Consider the following 21746-nt stretch of genomic DNA (forward strand, 5'->3'; position numbering starts at 1 on the left):
AGTTTCTATCCTTTTAATGAATGTGTTTCGTTTGGTGTACCAAGTAAGCCGGATGTATGTTAAAGTGTTCACAGAAAGGTTATTGTTAAATGTCATAAGAATGACCTTCACGCATATTTATATTGTTTTTTGTTTTTCTGTTAGTCTTCTCATATTTCATTTGTTTTCTTACTTAACATTTCAAGATGTTGTTGCACCCTTGTTGTCTCCCAATGAGCGATTGTAAATGTGTGCAAATTATAAATTAATTAAAAAAAAAAAAAAAGGTTAGCGCCCAGTTAGCTCCTAGCATTTCTCAACAGCTCTGCCTCCTTTTCGACTGCCCGGGACATTTAAACAATGGATAATCCGTATACAAACAAATTCACGCTTTTCTCCTCAACAGAGAGCGTTCCCGATTGAACAAAAGCACCGTAAAATAAGAAGAATGACGCCTAATTACAGACTTAATAATATTGACTTAGCAATGTGTCACGTGAAGATTCAGCAGCCAGATTAAGTGTTTACTGACAATTGACAGTGATAGCGGACAACATCATCACTATTCCAGTCAATCCTCTCCACACAGACGAGCATAAACACACTCGACCATCACTAAATCAAATTTAACACACGTTTGTAATGACGCCAATTCAGTTACAATAGGGTTCATTCACTCGGTCAGCAGGTGGCAGTATCCTCGTACACTGGGGAGTAAACTGCCATTAAACGAACAGAAGAAGAAGAAAACATCTGCACATGCGCGGTACGGATCGGGTAGACCATGGACTGTAGAAAACATGGACGACGCGACAGCTCCCCAAAAATGAAGCCAAAACGTCTCTATTGCCCCCTGGTGTCTGGCTGCAGTATAGGTCATAAACGCCGCCTCCTCCATGTTAGCGGATGGGACTGGGGTCAGACTAAAATAAATTAATTCCCCTGAGATAATTTTTTTCCAAAGATTCTTTCTTTTGTTATCAATAGTTCTCATCATGCTGATTGATGTTCAAGGGGTCTCCTTTCCCATAAGTTTGATTCTAATTCCTACCGCGGTGATGTTAAATTGGGGTGAAACATCATCATAAGAGCTTTGCCTGACAGCTGCAGTCACGGAGAAACTTGCGTATCTCTGTTCGCGAATAGCAGATAGAGCGTAGGCTCTGAGAGGACGCCCGGCGTTTACGCTACGAAAACCTTAACCTGACAGCCTGAGGTGTTCTTCAGAAAACTGGACTACCCGAGAGAAGGACCCGAGGCCCCGCTGCACTTTTTTGGTAAGTTAAATGTGTTTGTAAGCTAATCCGTAACTACCGTCCTTAGCTAGCTCCTGAGACCTAGCTAGCTAAGATGATCACCATGCAGGTGAATGAATTTACCCTGACTAAAGAAATCAAGAGAAAGCCCCGGGCTGCTCAGTCACTAATTACTGTTACTGTACTTTTATTACAAGTATTATACTGTAAAAGCAACAGGCTGCACCCTGCTTCAGCTCCTGTGCAGAGCTGAATATTAAATATGTGCAAACAACAGCATGTTTTCAGTCTCTTGCCACATCTGTAAAGACAGTAACAAGTTGTGTTTCTGGTTTAGGCCAACTACATTTAACCAGGGCCTGTGCTACTCGTTGATGCCATGCACATTACACCAGGGCCTGTGGTTTTGGCCGTTACCATCCACATTTTTACCAGAGCCTGTGTTGCTTGCTGATGACATCCACAATACACAAGGGCCTGTGATACTGGCTGATGCCATCCACATTGCACCAGGGCCAGTGGTGTTGGCTGAGGACCTTCACATTACACCAGGGCCTGTGGTGCTGGCCAATACCCTCCACATTTCAGCAGAACCACTGTTGTTGGCTGGGGCCATACACATTACACCAGGGACAGTGCTTCCTGTGAGGCAATCGTCACCCCACCAGGGCCTCTGCTGCTGGTTGATGCCATCCACATTACACCTGGGCCTGTGGTTCTGACCGATATCATGCACATTTTACCAGGGCCAGTGGTGTTGGCTAAGGCCATTCACATTACACCAGGGTGTGTGGTGCTGACCAATACCATCCATATTGGTCAGCACCACGCACCAGGAACAGTGTTGTTAAATGAGGCCATCCACATTACAACAGGGCCACTGCTCCCTGTGAAGCCATCTTCACCACACCAGGAACTGCGTTGCTTCTGTTGCTGCCTGAGGCCAACTACAATACACAAGGGCCTCTGCTAGTTGCTGATGCCATCCACATTACACCAGGGCCAGTGTTGCTGGCTGAGGCCATCCACAATACACAAGGGAGTGTATTGCTGGCTGAGACCATCTTCACCAGACCAGGGTCTGTGCTACTGGCAGATGCCATCCACATTACACCAGAGCCAGTGCTTCCCGTGAGGACATCTTCCCCACACCAGGGCCTGTGCTCCCTGTGAGGCCATCTTCACCACACCAGGGCCTGTGCTTCTGGCTGAGACCATCTTCACCAGACCAGGGTCTGTGCTACTGGCTGATGCCATCCACATTACACCAGGGCCCGTGGTGCTGGGTGAGGCCATCCACAATACACAAGGGCCATTGTTGTTGGCTAAGGCCATACCACATTACACCAAGGACAGTGCTTCCTGTGAGGCCATCTTCACCACACCAGGGCCTATGGTTTGGCTGAGGCCATCCAAATTACACCAGGGCCTGTGCTGTTGGCTGAAACCATCCACATGTCACCAGGGCCTGTGGTGTTGCTGGCTGATGACATTCCCAATACACAAGGGCCTGTGGTTCTGGCCAATACAATCCACATTTCACCGGGCCAGTGTTGTTGGCTGAGGCCATCCACATTACACCAGGGACAGTGCTCCCTATGAGGCCATCTTCACCACACCAGGAACTGTGCTTCTGCCTGAGGCCATCTTTTCCAGACCAGGGCCTGTGCTACTGGCTGATGCCATCCACATTATACCAGGGCTAGTGCTCCCTATGAGGCCATCTTCACGACAGCAGGGCCTGTCGCTGCGGTCTGAGGCCAGCTAAATTTCACCAGGGCCTGTGTTGCTGGCTGAGGCCATCCACATTACACCAGGGCCTGTGCTACTGGCTGAGGCCAGCTAAATTTCACCAGGGCCTGTGCTACTCATTGATGCCATCCAAATTAAACCAGGGCCTGTGGTGCTGTCCGAAAACATCCACATTTCATCCACAATACACAAGGGCCTGTGCTATTGGCTGATGCCATCCACATTACACCAGGGCCAGTGGTGTTGGCTGAGGACATTCACATTACACGAGGGCCATTGGTGCTGGCCAATACCATCCACATTTCACCAGGGCCACTGTTGTTGGCTGAGGCCATACACATTAGACCAGGGCCAGTGCTCCCTGTGAGGCCATCTTCACCACATCAGGACCTGTACTGCTGTCTGAGGCCATCTACATTTCGTCAGAACCTGCGTTGCTGACTGATGGAATCCACATTACACCAGGGCCTGTGCTACTGGCTGAGGCCAACTACATTTCACAAGTGCCTGTGTTGCTGGCTGAGGCCATCCACATTACACCTGGGCCTGTGTTTCTGGCTGAGACCAACTACATTTAAACAGAGCCTGTGTTGCTGGCTGATTCGATCCACAATACACAAGGGCCTGTGCTACTGGCTGATGCCATCCACATTACACCACTGCCAGTGCTTCCTGTGAGGCCATAATCACCACACCAGGGCCAGTGGTGTTGGCTGAGGACATTCACATTACACCAGGGCCTGTAGTGTTGGCCGAAAACATCCACATTTCACCAGGGCTTGTGTTGGTGGATGATCCCATCCACAATACACAAAGACCTTTGCAACATGCTGATGCCATCCACATTACACCAGGGCCAGTGCTTCCTGTGAGGCCATCATCACCACACCAGGGCCTGCGTTGCTGGCTGATGCATCCACATTACACCAGGGTGTGTGGTGCTGACCAATATCATCCACATTATAACAGGGCCTGTGCTACATGCTGAGGCCAACTACATTTCACCAGGGCGTATGTTTCCAGCTGAGGCCATCTACATTTCACCAGGGACTGTGTTCATGGCTGATGCCATCCACATTACACCAGGGCCAGTGTTCCCTGTGAGGCCATCTTCACCACACCAGGACCTGTTCTTGTGGCTGAGGCCTTCTTCACCAGACCAAGGCCTGTGCTGCTTACTGATACCATCCACATTACACCAGGGCCGGTGCTGCTGACTGATACCATCCACATTACACCAGGGCCTGTGCTGCTGGGGAGGCCATTCATATTTCACCAGGCCTTGTGTTTCTGGCTTAGGCTAACTACATTACACCAGGGCCTCTGCTACTCGTTGATGCCAAGCACATTACACCAGGGCCTTTGGTTTTGTCCGTTACCATCCACAGTTCACCCGGGGATGTGTTGCTGGCTGATGCAGCCCACAATACACAAGGGCCTGTGCTACTGGCTGATGCAATCCACATTACACCAGGGCCTCTGCTACTCGTTGATGCCAAGCACATTACACCAGGGCCTTTGGTTTTGTCCGTTACCATCCACAGTTCACCTGGGGATGTGTTGCTGGCTGATGCAGCCCACAATACACAAGGGCCTGTGCTACTGGCTGATGCAATCCACATTACACCAGGGCCTCTGCTACTTGTTGATGCCAAGCACATTACACCAGGGCCTTTGGTTTTGTCCGTTACCATCCACAGTTCACCCGGGGATGTGTTGCTGGCTGATGCAGCCCACAATACACAAGGGCCTGTGCTACTGGCTGATGCAATCCACATTGCAGCAGGGCCAGTGCTCCCTGTGAGGCCATCTTCACCACACCAGGGCCAGAGGCGCCTTGAGGCGACATTTGTTGTGATTTGGCGCTATATAAATAAAATTGAATTGAATTGAATTGAGAGGTGTTGGCGTAAGCCATCCAAATTACACCAGGTCCTGTGCTTCTGGCCGAGATAAACTACATTTCACCAGGGGCTGTGCTGCCCTCTGAATTGTGGGATTATAATATTATCTTATGCTATGTTATAACCCCTTTAGTTTGCATTATTCTCCTGAATAAGAGGAAGGTGAAACTATTACAGTTATTAAAGTGATTTCTAAAACATTAGACTGCTGATTCAGTGTGAATGAATGATATTGTTTATGATGCATTATACTGCTGAGTTACAAGAAATACTGTTTTCAGAGAGTCAGGACCTTGCTTTTTCTCATAGTAGAGGAGACAGAGAGCACATTCCACAGGAGACTACAGCCCCACCGTTGTTGAAGGTAGAAAAAATAGGGAGCCAAGGCCATAAGTCAGGCTTGCTAGGAGTTAGAAAGAATGTGAATGTTTAGGTTTTTACGACTAGGTGGGGGCCACTAGAGACTATAAGAGTTTGAGTAACCCTCCACCAGTTTGAGATGTTTTGTGACCCTCTTCATGCATGTCTTCCCATCCGGATGGTTTATGCCCATAACGTGTTGAATTGTATGGAATAAAAGATCGTTGCTGCCTGAGGCCAACTACCATACACAAGGGCTGCTGCTGTGCGGTCAGTTGTAGTTAGATCGCACGACCGGCAAGGGAATAAGGTTGAAATGGTTTATCTTTTCATTCTTTCCCCACCTGGAAGCAACATGAGGCAGCTCATGTATCGGATGTTACCAAAAGAAGGCGTCTAGTCTGGATAGCAGCTGTGAGACGAGCTGATATCCAGTTCTCTTCCATCTTCAAATATCTGTTGGTGCTCTAGACATTTTCATTCCGGTAAGTTATAGATATGTTCATATCACTCTTTATCCGGTCTTTTAAGTCTGACATCACTAGCCGTGTCTTGGCTCAAACTCCGCTGCAGGTCCATAAATCACATGATCACTGTGGCATCACTGAGAGTTGAAAAACTATCTAAAGTCTTTCATCTGTAATAAAATGATCAGCGTTCTGCTCTACCATGTGTAATAATTGAGTTTATCATCCAGGCATCCATGAAAACGAAATTAGCAGGAAGTTAGCTCGCTAGATTCCATCTAAATACAATATAGCATGTCCTAACTGAGGGGTTTTGGAAACAAATTCAAACGTACAGCTCTGCTATCACTTCCAACATAAATGAAGACAGAAAACTAAACAGCAGTGACGTTTGTAGGGTACTGTGAGTAAAATGCGTTTGATTTCCCCCCGAACATTCAAATTAGTACAATCATAAATTCATTCACGAGGGACAAATTACAGGGAGAGCATGTGGAGGCTCTGGCTACGTTAACACTGCACGCGACCGTATGCGACCCATATCCAATCATGGTATGACAGTGTAAAAACAGCACAAATCCGATATTTTCAAATCACTTTCACCGCGGTAAAGTCAGCCGTCATTTGTGAGCCGCGGTCAAGCCAGCCGCCTCTTGTCCGCCGCATAAATTTCCTTGCGCTTTTACACCAGTCTTTACGGTAGCGCCTTTTCGCTTTATATCCCGATTGAAAGCCTAGACCCACGCGCACGCGCGCACACACATTACGATGGAACAGCCCAATACAGTCAATACAATTATGTCAATTTCAAAAATTCATTAAAAATCATCCTTAGTAGTTGAGGTCCAACTTTCAACACATTCCTTCTCTGGGACACCTACTGTACCTGTGTGCCAAGTTTCATCCAGATTTACTGTACAATTCCTCAGAAATTAAAAGAAACTTATATTCAATGCAATACAGTCAATACACTACAATTATGGAAATTTCAAAAATTCATTAAAAATCATCCTGAGTAGTTGAGGTCCAACTTTCAACACATTCCTTCTCTGGGACACCTATTGTACCTGTGTGCCAAGTTTCATCAAGATTTACTTTAAAATTCCTCAGAAATTAAAGGAAACTTATATTCAATTCAATACAGTCAATACACTACAATTATGTAAATTTCAAAAATTCATTAAATTTGGTTTTAACGTGTTTTTGAGTACTATGTATTTAAGTAGGGACACACTATGGAATAGATGTGGTATAACCACGTGATGCTCTTGGTAGCCCCTATAAACAAACAACCACTTTTAAACAAATTTGTTAGAAATAAATTTGATTTTAATACATAATTTAATAACTTTTGCTATGTAGGCTTATTTCCTTGAACCCGAAACACAAATTATAAGACTGTTGCTTTGTCTATATCTTTGACTATAATGGTGCGTTAACAATAATATGATTAGTCTGTTTCCATCCGAGACCATTTCGCTCACCCCAGTGGTTTTAAATATATCATTTCGAGTAATACAGGAAATATGTAAATATAATAAGTGCATTTGTTTGGCAATGTATTTGCCAAACAAATGTTATTGTTTGGCAAATACATTGAAGCCTTTGTTTTTTAATTTCTTATTTGTGTTACAGAACCTCCACATTTTCCTCCTTTGGAAAGGCAAGTTTTATCCTTAAACAATATTTTGAAGTTATATAGCGTAAAAAAATTAAAATATAATTTTATAGTTCTAGATCTCTCTATTTTATTTAATTGTTTTACTTGCATTTACAGACACGGAAAATTCGTCTGAAACATGAACATATAATAAAATGCATTGAGACTTTCTCCGAACCACAAAACAGAAAGAAACGCAGTGTTCACCGAGGAGACGCATTCTGGAGTAACGTGTGCAAAGACTTGGGAGTGCCAAATAATTGTACAAATCGTAAAAAAAATTAATCATGTTGCTCTGCACTACCAAAAGGTAAGCACTCTATGATATCTATGTTTAGAGTCTGAATACTACTCTGGACTTAGTATTTATCAAGGAGAGTGGCAAACATTTTTTAAGCTCTGAATGAATTACAGAGCAAAAATTGAGTGAGCAACAGAAGTTTGTTTAGACCTGAAGAACAGTGGATGAATAATAAAAATTGTGCCTTGCACAGGCACACCTAAGTATAACTAGGTGGAAGGATACTGTTTTACATTACAGATAGATGAAAATGTAATTACTACATGTGTATTAAACAGAGAACCATGGAAGTCATACACAAACCAAAAAATATCGATGTTGAAGGTGATAGTGGGACCTCCGGAGAGAACACATCTTCTTTGGTACGTATTTCAAAACAAAATTACATGATTTCTTTTGATGTTACATATATTGTTATGAATTCAAAAGTTACATTTTTTAAATTGTATTAATGTATAGATTACATGGTTAAACAATCATTTACACATGAATTTATGGTTTTCTATCAATTGTAGTGTAGTGGTAACTCCATAGTGTAGTGGTTAATAATAACACCTTACATGAGACATATTGCATTAATGGATGGAGGCACAAAAAACAGGAACTGTTGTTTTTGGAAGGGCAAACGCATATGGCTCTAGCCACCTACAGTACACCCATTCAAGTCTTTTAGCAGGGTACATTAAGATTGTTTTTTTTTTTTATTTCAATTCTGCTGTTTCACTAAAGGAATTTCTATGTTTTGCTTTTTGGGTGTTACACTTTTTTCCTTCACATTTTCATGCAGATATTAACGTTTACTCTAAAATGTAAGTTAAATCAACCACCAATACCTTTAGCACTGCCTACCTTGTGCTTCAATATTGTATCAAACAAATACAAATTATTTATATTTGCTACTGGGTGGCTGTAGCTCAGGTGGCAGGTCAGCCACCTGAACACCACGATGTTGTGCCAGGTAGCAGGTCAGCCACTAATCAGAAGATGGTGGTCAGAGGGCCCGGTGGCGCCAGTGTCCGGCAGCCTCGCCTCTGTCAGTGCGCCCCAGGGCAGCTGTGGCTACAACGTAGCTTGCCATCACCAGTGTGTGAATGTGTGTGTGAATGACTGAATGTAGTGTAAAGCGCTTTGAGGTCCTTTGAGAGTGAGTAAAGCGCTATACAAATACAGGCCATTTACCATTTACTGGGTGGCTGTGGGTCAGGTTGTAGATATACTCGTCGATTCCAGGCTCAGTGTGCATGCCAAATATCCTTTGGCAAGATACTAACCCCAAGTTGCCCTCTGATGCGCTCATCGGAGTAAATGTTTATTAGTTTTCCCTTGATTTTAGAAGTGCATGTATGAGGTGTTGTGAATGTGGTATGTTGTACAGAGCGCTTTGAGTACTCCATGAGAGTAGAAAAGCAATATATATAAATCAGTCCATTTATCATCTATATGTGTGTGTGTGTGTATCAATCAATCAATCTTTATTTATAAAGCACTTTTCATACAAAGATGTAGCACAAAGTGCTTTACATGGTTAAAAGCAGCCCACCCTGCCCTCCGACTCACTCCCCACACTCTCATTAACATAAAGTAAGTAAATTACTTGTATTATGTCCACACTGCAGAAGACAATATTTTCATATAAAAGCCATATAAATATATACAAGGCTTCACAACATCGTGGTGTTCAACAAACATTGCTTTAAACTATACTAAAGAACTTGCTGTGACACCATGCAATACAGAGTAGTTGATTTTGCATTTCTATTATCCAGTTTCCATGCGTTTTTGCATAGGTTATATAAACATCTATTATATTTGTAATATAGAGTAAGCTCTATGCTAAACCTTTTAAACTAAAACATGTAGTTCTTGTTTTACCTTACTATACTCATGAGTTAATAATTATTTCACACTAGAAGTGACAGTAGTAATGCTGAAGAGGAATTCTACAAATGCTCTTTGCCACAGCAGCCATGTTTTTTTTTTTTCATTGACCAGAAAGACTGGCAAGACCTAAAAAAAAAAAAACACAGAAAGGGAGGCTTTTCAAAGGTATGCAGTGGACTAATGTTGTAGCCACTGGCATTAAGTCAGTACACCCATTTTGCAGTTTTGGATTTAAGAGGCATACCATCAAGACCAGTCAGTCACAGTCTAAGACGGCTGTATTCTCATGTACGGCATACTGCCGTTTTAAGGATTGTCCAGTGACTGTGAAAGTGCAGGTTAAAGATGAAAAAACCCTGAAGGCTGATGTGCTTTTCCAAGGAGGTGAGGTGTGCCACAACACAAAGGAAATAAAAACAAGACCTGTGCGTGGACAGTCCAGAGATGCAATAGCAGAAAAACTTGAAACCAAAATGCCAAGAAGTCTTTATCTGGATTCTCTAAATAAAATACCAGAAAAAGCTTTCCAAGCAGGGTGTCGGGATGAGGCTCCATCTACAGATGTCCTGAAAAATATTGTCTTGTCCCACAGAAAAAAACAGAGACCTCATTTAAATGAGATGGCCAGTCTGCAAATGTTAATAGACAGACAGCAAGGACTTCCAAACGAAGTCCTTCAGAGAGTGCTCCTGCATCCAAAAGGTATAATGCTGTGGTCCAAAAAAACACTTTCAGTGTTTTACCAGCGGTGCAAAGACGACATAGTATATTTTGATGCAACAGGAAGCATTATCTCTAAAGATAATGCTTCTGCTACTCCGTACTATGTGTATGAACTTATAGTTAGAAATCCCTTCAAGGGATCATCACCTCTACCAACAGCAACTTTTGTAACATGTGACCATACCACTGCTTCTGTTACATATTTTCTACAAGCATTTCAAACAGAGCTTACACGAATGTATGGAAGCAGGGCAAACAAAAGGCCAGTAATGATCATATGTGATGGCTCACTGGTGCTTCTCCAGTCCATTGCTGTAACATTCTGCAGAGCAAGTTTGGAAGACCTTTTGGAGCGATACTTCCAGGTTATCACAGGACAGTTAGACACGGATAACTTCAACATACCCATTCTCCACCGGTGTTTGAGTCACATCATGAAGAACGCAAAGGATCTTTGCAAAAAGAGGTATTTGTGCCAGAGTCTGTGAGTACGATTGTTATTTTTCTGTTTTAAGTATTTCTTTGGTGTTAGTGTTCTTGCCCTTGTAGTTATTGTAGTTATTGCTAATTCATCTCTATTATAATTATATTTTGTTAATGTTGTTTCTGCTAATGATTAGACTTTGTTTGTGTTTAGTATGCATGCTTATTGTTTATATGCTTTTTTTTCACTATAGACTACAGAAACACTACAAATTTGGCATGCACGTTTTTGGATTACTGGCCTGTTCATCAAACTTGAAAGACATGGATGGCATCATTATAAGTGCAACAGTTGTTTTCAAAAGTCCATGCAGTGGACCAGAAGTGAAAAAACACCTGCAGAACCTCAAAATGCTGATCGATCAGACGGGGAATGGGGATGCTGAAGAAACAGACATCATTCCAGAGGATTATAAGGTAATTTTAAAATTCAGCTTGGATGTCAATGGTTAAGATATTAATTGTGTTCATGATATAGTGTGACACCAATAACATCGTTTTGTAGTACATTTCTGGGTTTTTAAAACAGATTAAGACTTTCTTTAAGAATCAAAAAACATTGTAATTATATGATATTTAAATTTTTATTTCAGATGGCAATAGTTCACTCATCTCTTAAACAGCACTTTGCCGAAGTAATTGCCAGTGCCCACCTTGATGTGACTGGACCACCGAATGTGTACTATGCACCAGCATTCATTTCAAGTATTTCAAAGTACTTTCTACCACATGCTACCTTGTGGTCAGGAATGCTACTTGGTATGTCTTGTTTTGGTCAATCAACACTTATATGTTGTTAATTCTGAAGAAAATTCTGTTTTTCTTCAGGAGACCTTGGACGGCATGGGAAAGGCTCAGCGTGTGGCTTTCTCAGTAAACGGTACAATCATGTGTCACAGTTTAAGAAGCAGGTAGAATAAGTTAATACAGTAAAAGAAACATTATGCTGAATTTGGCCAAAGTGTAAATGATGTAATTACCATTTTCAGAACTACACTGAAGACAATCGAATGCAAGGGATCATGGAAAAAAGTCAATGGGACCTGAAAAAGATTCGCTTTGAACGAAGGCGTCTCACTAGACTAGATGACTTTGTGCAGATATATCTAAGGAAACATGATGCTCTTCTCCGTGAATGTGGCGATGTAGGCAAAAAAAGGATGAAGGTGAGGTTTAAAGAGGATAATTAAAATTTTGGGACAGATTTGGTGCAGTTTTTACACAACGAAAGTCATTTGCACTGCTGTTGATGAATTTATCAAATCTGTAATGTATATTCCCATTCACATTAGAAATTGTCTGTTTTTTGTGCATGCTGTAGTCTAAAATGTCTTTGGTACTGTCGTTGTGACTTTGTGTTATTAAAAAACATTTTCACAACTGCATTACATGTGGTTAGAATGACATTTCTGATGTGATAAATATAGGAGATTATTTGACTAACAACTGTAATTAAACAAAAGACAGGAAGCATTAAGCATTTTACGGTCCAATAAATTTGGGATTACAGTAAATGTCCTTGACGGTTTGCATGTTCGTAATCTTTTGTACATGAAGATCAGATCTAAAAAGTATTGTTAATTATTTGAAAATTATACTTTTCAGTCTTACCGAGTGGAGACCGAGAAGTGGAAGGAAAAAAAAAGTAGAAAACGAAAAGGCTTCTATGTAACTCCTCTGATGGGAAAACGAGTCAAACAGGTAAGGTATCATCATTTTTCTTTCATCTATGCATGTCACTAAAACATTTTCTATTTGAAAGGTTGTGTGTTGTAATCAAATTTAAATGTATACTATGCTTCTTTTTTTTTTTTTTACAATTGTTCAATTAGGCATGTAAAAAATACTGTAATCTTACTGTAATTCTCTTTATGCTCCTGTGATTTAATTCAATTTAAGCATGTTTATGAAAGTAAATAACGATGTTAACTATACATAAATGTACAGTAATTATAACTCATCTATGTGTTAAAACTGTTTTGTATAAATCAAATAACCATGTTATGTGCCATAATACATTTTAGAATTAAAAACATCATTAGTCTTTCACAGCTTTTAGGAAAACTTTGGTAATGAAAATCATGATATTGTACACTCCACACATGGCAACAGCTACCCATAAAATACTTGATGTTATTGAAATAATTAGCATTATTGTTAGTTATTGCTGTTGTAGAAGACCATTTATATCACTTAACATTTTGTTCTGTAAATGCAGTAACATATAAACACAGACAAAGACTGTATATTGTCTAAACCTATGTATGTATTATAGATCGAGAATAATTTAAGTTCTGCTAAAGACATACATTTTCATGTGTGTTCTGTAAGTATTCTGTGTTCTTCCATGTAAAGTTGTACCACCACACTCAGATGTGCCCACAGAGCAGACTGAAGCTGTCACTAAACACACACACACACACATATATATATATATATGTACAGTGGGGCAAAAAAGTATTTAGTCAGCCACCGATTGTGCAAGTTCCCCCACTTAAAATGGTGACAGAGGTCAGTAATTTGCACCAGAGGTACACTTCAACTGTGAGAGACAGAATGTGAAAAAAAAATCCATGAATTCACATGGTAGGATTTGTAAAGAATTTATTCGTAAATCAGGGTGGAAAATAAGTATTTGGTCACCTCAAACAAGGAAAATCCCTGGCTCTCACAGACCTGTAACGTCTTCTGTAAGAAGCTTTTCTGTCCCCCACTCGTTACCTGTATGAATGGCACCTGTTTGACCCCATCATCTGTATAAAAGACACCTGTCCACAGCCTCAATCAGTCAGACTCCAAACTCCGCCATGGCCAAGACCAAAGAGCTTTCGAAGGACACCAGGAAAAGAATTGTAGACCTGCACCAGACTGGGAAGAGTGAATCTACAATAGGCAAGCAGCTTGGTGTGAAAAAATCAACTGTGGGAGCAATCATCAGAAAATGGAAGACATACAAGACCACTGATAATCTCCCTCGATCTGGGGCTCCACGCAAGATCTCATCCCGTGGGGTCAAAATGATCATGAGAACGGTGAGCAAAGATCCCAGAACCACACGGGGGGACCTGGTGAATGACCTCCAGAGAGCTGGGACCAAAGTAACAAAGGTCACCATCAGTAACACACTACAACGGCAGGGAATCAAATCCCGCAGTGCCAGACGTGTTCCACTGCTGAAGCCAGTGCATGTCCAGGCCCGTCTGAAGTTTGCCAGAGAGCACATGGATGATACAGCAGAGGATTGGGAGAATGTCATGTGGTCAGATGAAACCAAAGTAGAACTTTTTGGTATAAACTCAACTCGTCGTGTTTGGAGAAAGAAGAATACTGAGTTGCATCCCAAGAACACCATACCTACTGTGAAGCATGGGGGTGGAAACATCATGTTATGGGGCTGTTTTTCTGCCAAGGGGACAGGACAACTGATCCGTGTTAAGGACAGAATGAATGGGGCCAAGTATCGTGAGATTTTGAGCCAAAACCTCCTTCCATCAGTGAGAACTTTGAAGATGAAACGAGGCTGGGTCTTCCAACATGACAATGATCCAAAACACACCGCCCGGGCAACAAAGGAGTGGCTCCATAAGAAGCATTTGAAAGTCCTGGAGTGGCCTAGCCAGTCTCCAGACCTCAACCCCATAGAAAATCTGTGGCGGGAGTTGAAAGTCCGTGTTGCTCGGCGACAGCCCCAAAACATTACTGCTCTTGAGAAGATCTGCATGGAGGAATGGGCCAAAATACCAGCTACTGTGTGTGCAAACCTGGTAAAGACCTATAGTAAACGTTTGACCTCTGTTATTGCCAACAAAGGTTATGTTACAAAGTATTGAGTTGTATTTTTGTTATTGACCAAATACTTATTTTCCACCCTGATTTACGAATAAATTCTTTACAAATCCTACCATGTGAATTCATGGATTTTTTTTTCACATTCTGTCTCTCACAGTTGAAGTGTACCTCTGGTGCAAATTACTGACCTCTGTCATCATTTTAAGTGGGGGAACTTGCACAATCGGTGGCTGACTAAATACTTTTTTGCCCCACTGTATGTGTGTGTGTGTGTGTGTATATATATATATTAGGGGTGCAACGATACACAAAATTCACGGTTCGGTTCGGTTCGATACTTTGGTGTCACGGTTCGATATTTTTTCGATACAAAAAAAATGTTCATGCCTTTTTATTAATTTGTCATTTATTAAATTTTCACGGCACATTCTGCACCACCTCTCTGTGCGTTCATCATTTGTTTGAAGCCAGCTCACCTCCTACAACCACTTTTCCGAGAATACCCGCTTCTTTTGTGGTTCGGACTCCTGACATTTCTTTGGAGGTGGAGGAACACCAAAGTAATTGCTTAAAGGAGCTTCTTCGACATCTTTAAGAGTTCTAAACAAATGTCTGTCCTCCTCCTGAAAATCTTATGTATGCAAACACGCGTTGCAACTTCTTATCTTGTGCGCGTTTTTTATTTTGACAGCGAATGTGCACCTGCGGACCACTTATGTGCAGCCCTGGTTATTTAGCTCCTCATATTGCAGCCACAGAAATTCTTTTGTCCATGAAACCATAAAGCTGCACTTTCTTTTTGCCTTATAGTCTGATTTGTCATAACTTTTCCGTTTTGTGGTAAGCTTTTCTTTGGCTGTCACTTCTTCACCCTGACCTGTCTTATTTGGCTCAGCAGAACTAAAATATATATCCTGCTGCTTTAACACACGCACTCACATAACGCTCAGCGATCAACCTCTCACATGTTTAAGCTGCGGGAGATTTCACTTGTCATGTTTGCATAGTAAGCTAATGATTGATAAGACGATGTCAGAGGAATTGGTGCGCAAATTATCATCACTCACCAATCAGTGCTGTCGCTCTCTATATACACAGTTCGCGCAATTGCAAAGTGAAAGCAAAAAACAAGCGCAAATTCAAACGCGATTTCAATATGTCACATATTGACAGTGGCTCACCGATGCCAATGACATAATTACCCAGCTACATTTCCGAAAGAATGCAAAAGCATTGACATATATTTTTCCTTCCTACAATAGGCCGACGAGCAGAGCAGGGCAGCCCGACTGGAAAAATCGCTAGCAATTTTGCGAGCCCTGTATCTGATTGAGGAATCACTCATCTTTGGAAAAGAGAGTTTATTACACAGAAATGGCTCTTTCCTAAATAAAAGCTATACTATACGCTTCTTCTGGGCTATATTCTCAGCAGCATATTAAACATATCAGGTCCCCATAAGGAGAATCATGTGCTAACGGCTGTCTAAATGACTCGGTAAAGTTTGTATGCGTGCTTGTTGTTTTTGTCTGTGTGCTTGTTGTTTTTGTCTGCTTCCACTTGTCTTTGCACTAGGATGCTATCGGGTAAATGTGCAGTCATATTCGTTGTGTTCCCACTAGTGCTGTCAGCCTTAATCTGAAATGAGGTTAACGCCACAACACGGCAAATCTCCGTTAACGAGCTACCGCGGATTGCCCCATGTGTGGGGCTGGACAGCGTCAACACATTAACGAGCTAACTGCGCTAACACACTAGTTCCCACTCATGTAATTGAGCATTGCTTGGCACATCTGACATACTGTTTTACTTTAGTCCATGACGGGCTTACCTTCAGGGTCATACGTCACATGAAGACCAAAATAGTTCCAGACGCCAGATCTGAATGAGGGTGGGGGAGGTTCAATTTGCCATGTTGCAAGGAGCTTAACTTCTGTCTAGCTAGCTTACCCTGCCCTCAGTGAATCTGTGTTCGACTACTCCGCCTAGGCTGCACTGTCGAGCGCAGATTCACTGAGCGCTCAACACAGACAGCATCGTCAGAAGGAAAGTTGATAAAATAAATTAAAAATGTGGTATTGTTCGATACATATGCGTACCGAACCGAAAGCACTGTATCGAACGGTTCAATATCGATACGAGTATCGTTGCACCCCTAATATATATATATATATATATATATATATATATATATATATATGTGTGTATGTGCGAAACACCTCCAGAAAAGTCCAGGAGGAGGAAAAGGGCAACACATTGGATAAATTACAGGTAAATCAATGTGTATTCTACTGTCTTTAACTTCAATGAAATCTCAACAAACAGTCATAACATCATGATCAATAGAGTTGCTGCTATGTCATGCAAACACAGTTCGGAAACATGCAGAGGGTTACATGAGAAGAACATGTGAATTTTTATGTTGGAACTTTTTGTGCAAAACTAAGGCTTATGTATTCTGTTATGCTGAAAACTGTTTCTGTTCCCTTTAAACTATTCATCCTTTTAATAGCTTTTCCAAACTAATTAATTATTGATTGTGGTAGGTTACACTGATGTCAAATTGAGTTATTAGTATTCACAAATTAAATTTGAAAGTAACAATCTTGTGCACATAAAACAACTTATCAATCAATGTATTAGATCTCTATAATGGTATAACACATAGTCATTTATATGTCTTGATGAATTGTCAATCATCCTTTTTATGTCAATCTGAAAAACTTGATTCTATTCATCTGGACGTAGCGTTTTCAGTGGGAGAAACATTTCGTCACTCATCCAAGTGACTTCTTCAGTCTAAGCTGACTGCAGTTTTCCCCCAAATTATAAAGAGTACATTATCATAATCACTGAAACCAGCGAACTGAAGTAATGATGGGTCAACTACTCAGGATGATTTTTAATGAATTTTTGATATTTACATAATTGTAGTGTATTGACTGTATTGCATTGAATATAAGTTTCCTTTAATTTGTGAGGAATTTTACAGTACATGTGGCTGAAACTTGGCACACAGGTACAGTAGGTGTCCCAGAGAATGAATCTGTTGAAAGTTGGACCTCAACTACTCAGGATGATTTTTAATGAATTTTCGAAAGTTGACATAATTGTAGTGTGCTGGCTGTATTGAATTGAATATAAGTTTCCTTTAATTTCTGAGGAATTTTACAGTAAATCTGGCTGAAACTTGGCACACAGGTACAGTAGGTGTCCCAGAGAAGGAATGTGTTGAAAGTTGGACCTCAACTACTAAGGATGATTTTTAATGAATTTTTGAAATTTCCATAATTGTATTGACTATATTAGGCTGTTCCATCGTAATGTGTGCGCGCGCGTGTGCGCGGGTCTAGGCTTAAATATATATAAATATAAATATATATATAAATATAAATATATATATAAATATATATATCGAAAAGGCGCTACCGTAAAGACTGGTGTAAAAGCGCAAGGAAATTTATGCGGCGGACAAGAGGCGGCCGGCTTGACCGCGGCTCACAAATGACGGCTCACTTTACGTGGTACTGAATCCGATACATATCTGATGTTTTAGAAAGCAACTGCTGTTTGAATGGTCAAGTCGCATTAAATCCGTCTTTTACGTCACTGACACGAAACATATGCCAATTATCAGCGCTGGAGAAGCGTCCGAGAAGACATTGAGAACGCATGAGCGCTTCGTGTCCATCCCGTGTAGATGTTAGTGAAACTGTTGGGAAGACAACATGAACATTTTATTTATACGGTATAATCTGCAGATTCTGACAGAAATCTGCATATCCTTTGAAGCACCGCTCCTCTCTAAAACGGCAATAAGGATAATTATTAGGCCATGTGTAAATAACAAAATAACTTAAAGCAAAGTCTGAAACAAGTCTTTATATTAAGGGCCATCAGTCAAACAATACTGTTTGGTCTGGGTCTAAACAGAGCGTGTTGTGTGTGACATCAGCTTTTGCATATGCGGGCCACTTTGAGGGTTCACAAAGGAGCGCGTTTGCTGTCACATTTTATTTGTAGTGTGAACAAGCAGACAAAAAATCGGAATTGAGCAGTAAGACCTGCAGTGTGAACGTAGCCATAGTGAGTTCAGTGCATTGATGTGCCATTGTCCTGAAGGATTTAGTTATTCTCAGTGGTTAAAGAAATTGCAATTATTTATTCATATTTATTAGAAATAATCCTAATTACATATCTTGCAAAAAATAAATTTTTTACTATAATACATTGATTAATGACCTGCAGAATCTCCTTACCATATTACGTGTCCATAATTCTCACCTAAAGTCAAACTTTATGCTTTCTCCATCTTGAAAGTGATTACATACTTGAGTTTCATTTTCTGAAGGCAGGTTTCTGAAAGAGAACAGGCAGATTTGGAATATAACATGCAGCGTTCTATAGATGGATACATAAAAAAAATGGAAAATTACATGTATGTGCTAACTTTCTAAACACTTTGTTACATTTATGATAAATGGATTTGAAAGTAGATAAAAACACATTTATGTCGGCCTTGGCTCATTAGAGTCTTTGTCTTTAAATTAACTTTGTGTGTTTCAGGTCCTGCACTCTCAAAGACTCAATGAACCAGCATTACAGCCATGGGTCATTGTGAGCATCACAGGGAAGGTTGAAGCTGCCCACTGCACCTGTATGGCCGGAGTCGTGGAGACCTGCAGCCATGTCGCTGTTCTTCTTTTTAAAGTAGAAGCAACAGTGCGGATCTGTGGCACAAGGGCTGTTACAGATGAACCTGCATACTGGGTTTTGCCTGGTAATTTGACCAAGATACAGCCAGAGGTTGGCCATAAGATAGACTTCTCCTCTTCAGCTGCCCAAAAACGGCTCTGGATCAAAACATAAATAGGCTATCCGTATTGAAAGGTCAAAGGAGCCGTCCTCAAAAAAGAAAAATCCCACCTGCTACTGTGGAGGAGTTGTCACTGCTATAATGCCATAATGTGTTATCTAGGGGTCTAGATTTATGCCTGTAGTGCACTGCCATGTAAATAATTTGCATTTACTGAATATGTACTGACTGAGTACCACTGTTCAAAAGTTCAATAAAGAAACAAACTAATTTTTGCCTCTTTTTTATTATAGAACATCACATCAGTTACAATGTAGAATCCATGTCATTTATAGTTTATAAAAGACAAAATGTTTACACATAATCATGACAGCATTTACACGATATCACCCACTATTACACTACTTAATTTATTATCAATTACTTCTATTTATCTTCTGAAAGATAAATTGATGAACCGCTATCTATACAGCACAAGACTTAAGAATATTTAACAGGAGCAAGTTTCATTTTTCCCTGGTTTTACTACCACACTGTTCACCAAAACGGCAGCAAACCTTCACCGTCTTATCCAGAAGGGTCACCTCTTCACCCTCACATGGAAGAAGTAATCTGATTGGCATGGTGGTATGTTTGAAGCAGGTCCCTTGTGTAGCGCTGGAACCCAGTCACGATGTTTCATCCATTTCATAGGCTGGTTTGCTGCAATAATGCCAAATAATTAACAAGTCTATAAATAGAACGTAGTTCTGCAAAATCACTCATTAGGATGTTTTTTTTCTAATTTGCTATGACCTCAGAGTGCATCGAAAAGAAAACTAATAGGCTATCTGGTCTTTAAGTGATGGCGTGACAAATCCTGCTTCCAGGCCTAAAGTAGTCTGCGTTTAATATGGGTTTTGTGTTGTTAACATGTTTAATGTTTTGTATTGTCTTCTATTTAATCTCAAAAAACTCCTAAAAACAGTCAGTGATCACTGTTGACCTCCCTCTGCTTCTATCACCACTAATCATTTGAAAGCTCAGTTTTTAAAACCTTACGATGTAGCTACAGCCCAGCCCATGCAGCAGTATATGAATGACTAATCCTATTCATCCTTGTGGATGGATTATCTCAGTTGTTCTCCTGGCTGAAGTTTGGTCCTTTTACAGCTTCCTGCCGTGAGATTACATTTGTTCCTGACCACCGAGAATCCTCACGAGTGTTTATATTATGCTCACATAGCTGTGTCGCTAGCGGTCACGTAGCACATCGTTATACACCAGCTAGCCAAACTTCAGTAACCCTACAAACGTCACTGCTGTTTAGTTTTCTGTCTTCATTTATGTTGGAAGTGATACGTTGTGGTACGTTTGAATTTGTCTCCAAAACCCCTCAGTTAGGACATGCTATATTGTATTTAGATGGAATCTAGCGAGCTAACTTCCTGCTAATTTCGTTTTCATGGATGCCTGGATGATAAACTCAATTATTACACATGGTAGAGCAGAACGCTGATCATTTTATTACAGATGAAAGACTTTAGATAGTTTTTCAACTCTCAGTGATCGTGTGATTTATGGACCTGCAGCGGAGTTTGAGCCAAGACACGGCTAGTGATGTCAGACTTAAAAGACCGGATAAAGAGTGATATGAACATATCTATAACTTACTGGAATGAAAATGTCTGGAGCACCAACAGATATTTGGAGATGGAAGAGAACTGGATATCAGCTCGTCTCACAGCTGCTATCCAGACTAGACGCCTTCTTTTGGTAACATCCGATACATTAGCTGCCTCATGTTACTTCCAAGTGGGGAAAGAATGAAAAGATAAACCATTTCAACCTTATTCCCTTGCCGGTCGTGCGATCTAACTTTACAACTGACCGCACAGCAAGTACGAACCATAGCTGGTGTTATCCGTGTACTTTCGCTCCTCTTTCGCTAGCGCTTTGTTCGGCCCAGAAACATGGCGCCTCAACCAAAAATCCTGGCCATGCCCCCTCTCGTGACATCACTCTCCAAAAGCCCTATTAGACTAATCGTTTTGTCACTTCCGGTATTTCAGACAATCCCTTTCCGTCAAGGATTTTTAATTTGTTGCGGTTTTTTAATTTGTTGTGGTTTTTTAATTTGTTGTGGATTTTAATTTGTTGCGGATTTTTAATTTGTTGCGGTTATTTAATTTGTTGTGGATTTTTAATTTGTTGCGGTTTTTTTAATTTGTTGCGGTTTTTTAATTTGTTGCTGTTTTTTAATTTGTTGCGGTTTGCACTTCCCAGGCACCGTAGACTACTGGCCAAGTAAGAACAAAATCCAAGTCAATGCTGAAGTTACTCCTGTCCATGTTTTTCTATCCTCCTGCGTGGAAAGTGGCGCCGCATGACGTCAC

The 21746-nt window shown here is 41.0% G+C and overlaps 1 protein-coding gene across 1 annotated transcript; it reads left to right on the plus strand.

The window, feature by feature from the left end:
* The first annotated feature begins 9727 nt into the window (after positions 1-9727).
* LOC148098006 (uncharacterized) lies at positions 9728-21740 on the plus strand. Its single transcript, XM_087830415.1, has 8 exons — positions 9728-10749; positions 10961-11183; positions 11360-11525; positions 11595-11677; positions 11756-11932; positions 12372-12467; positions 19122-19290; positions 21637-21740. Exons 1-8 carry the CDS (start codon positions 9728-9730, stop codon positions 21738-21740), a joined length of 2040 nt encoding a protein of 679 aa, XP_087686541.1.
* The last annotated feature ends 6 nt before the right edge of the window (positions 21741-21746 follow it).

Source organism: Neolamprologus brichardi, chromosome 17, assembly GCF_056152115.1.
Source record: "Neolamprologus brichardi isolate AB-2024 chromosome 17, ASM5615211v1, whole genome shotgun sequence".
NCBI lineage: Eukaryota > Metazoa > Chordata > Actinopteri > Cichliformes > Cichlidae > Neolamprologus > Neolamprologus brichardi.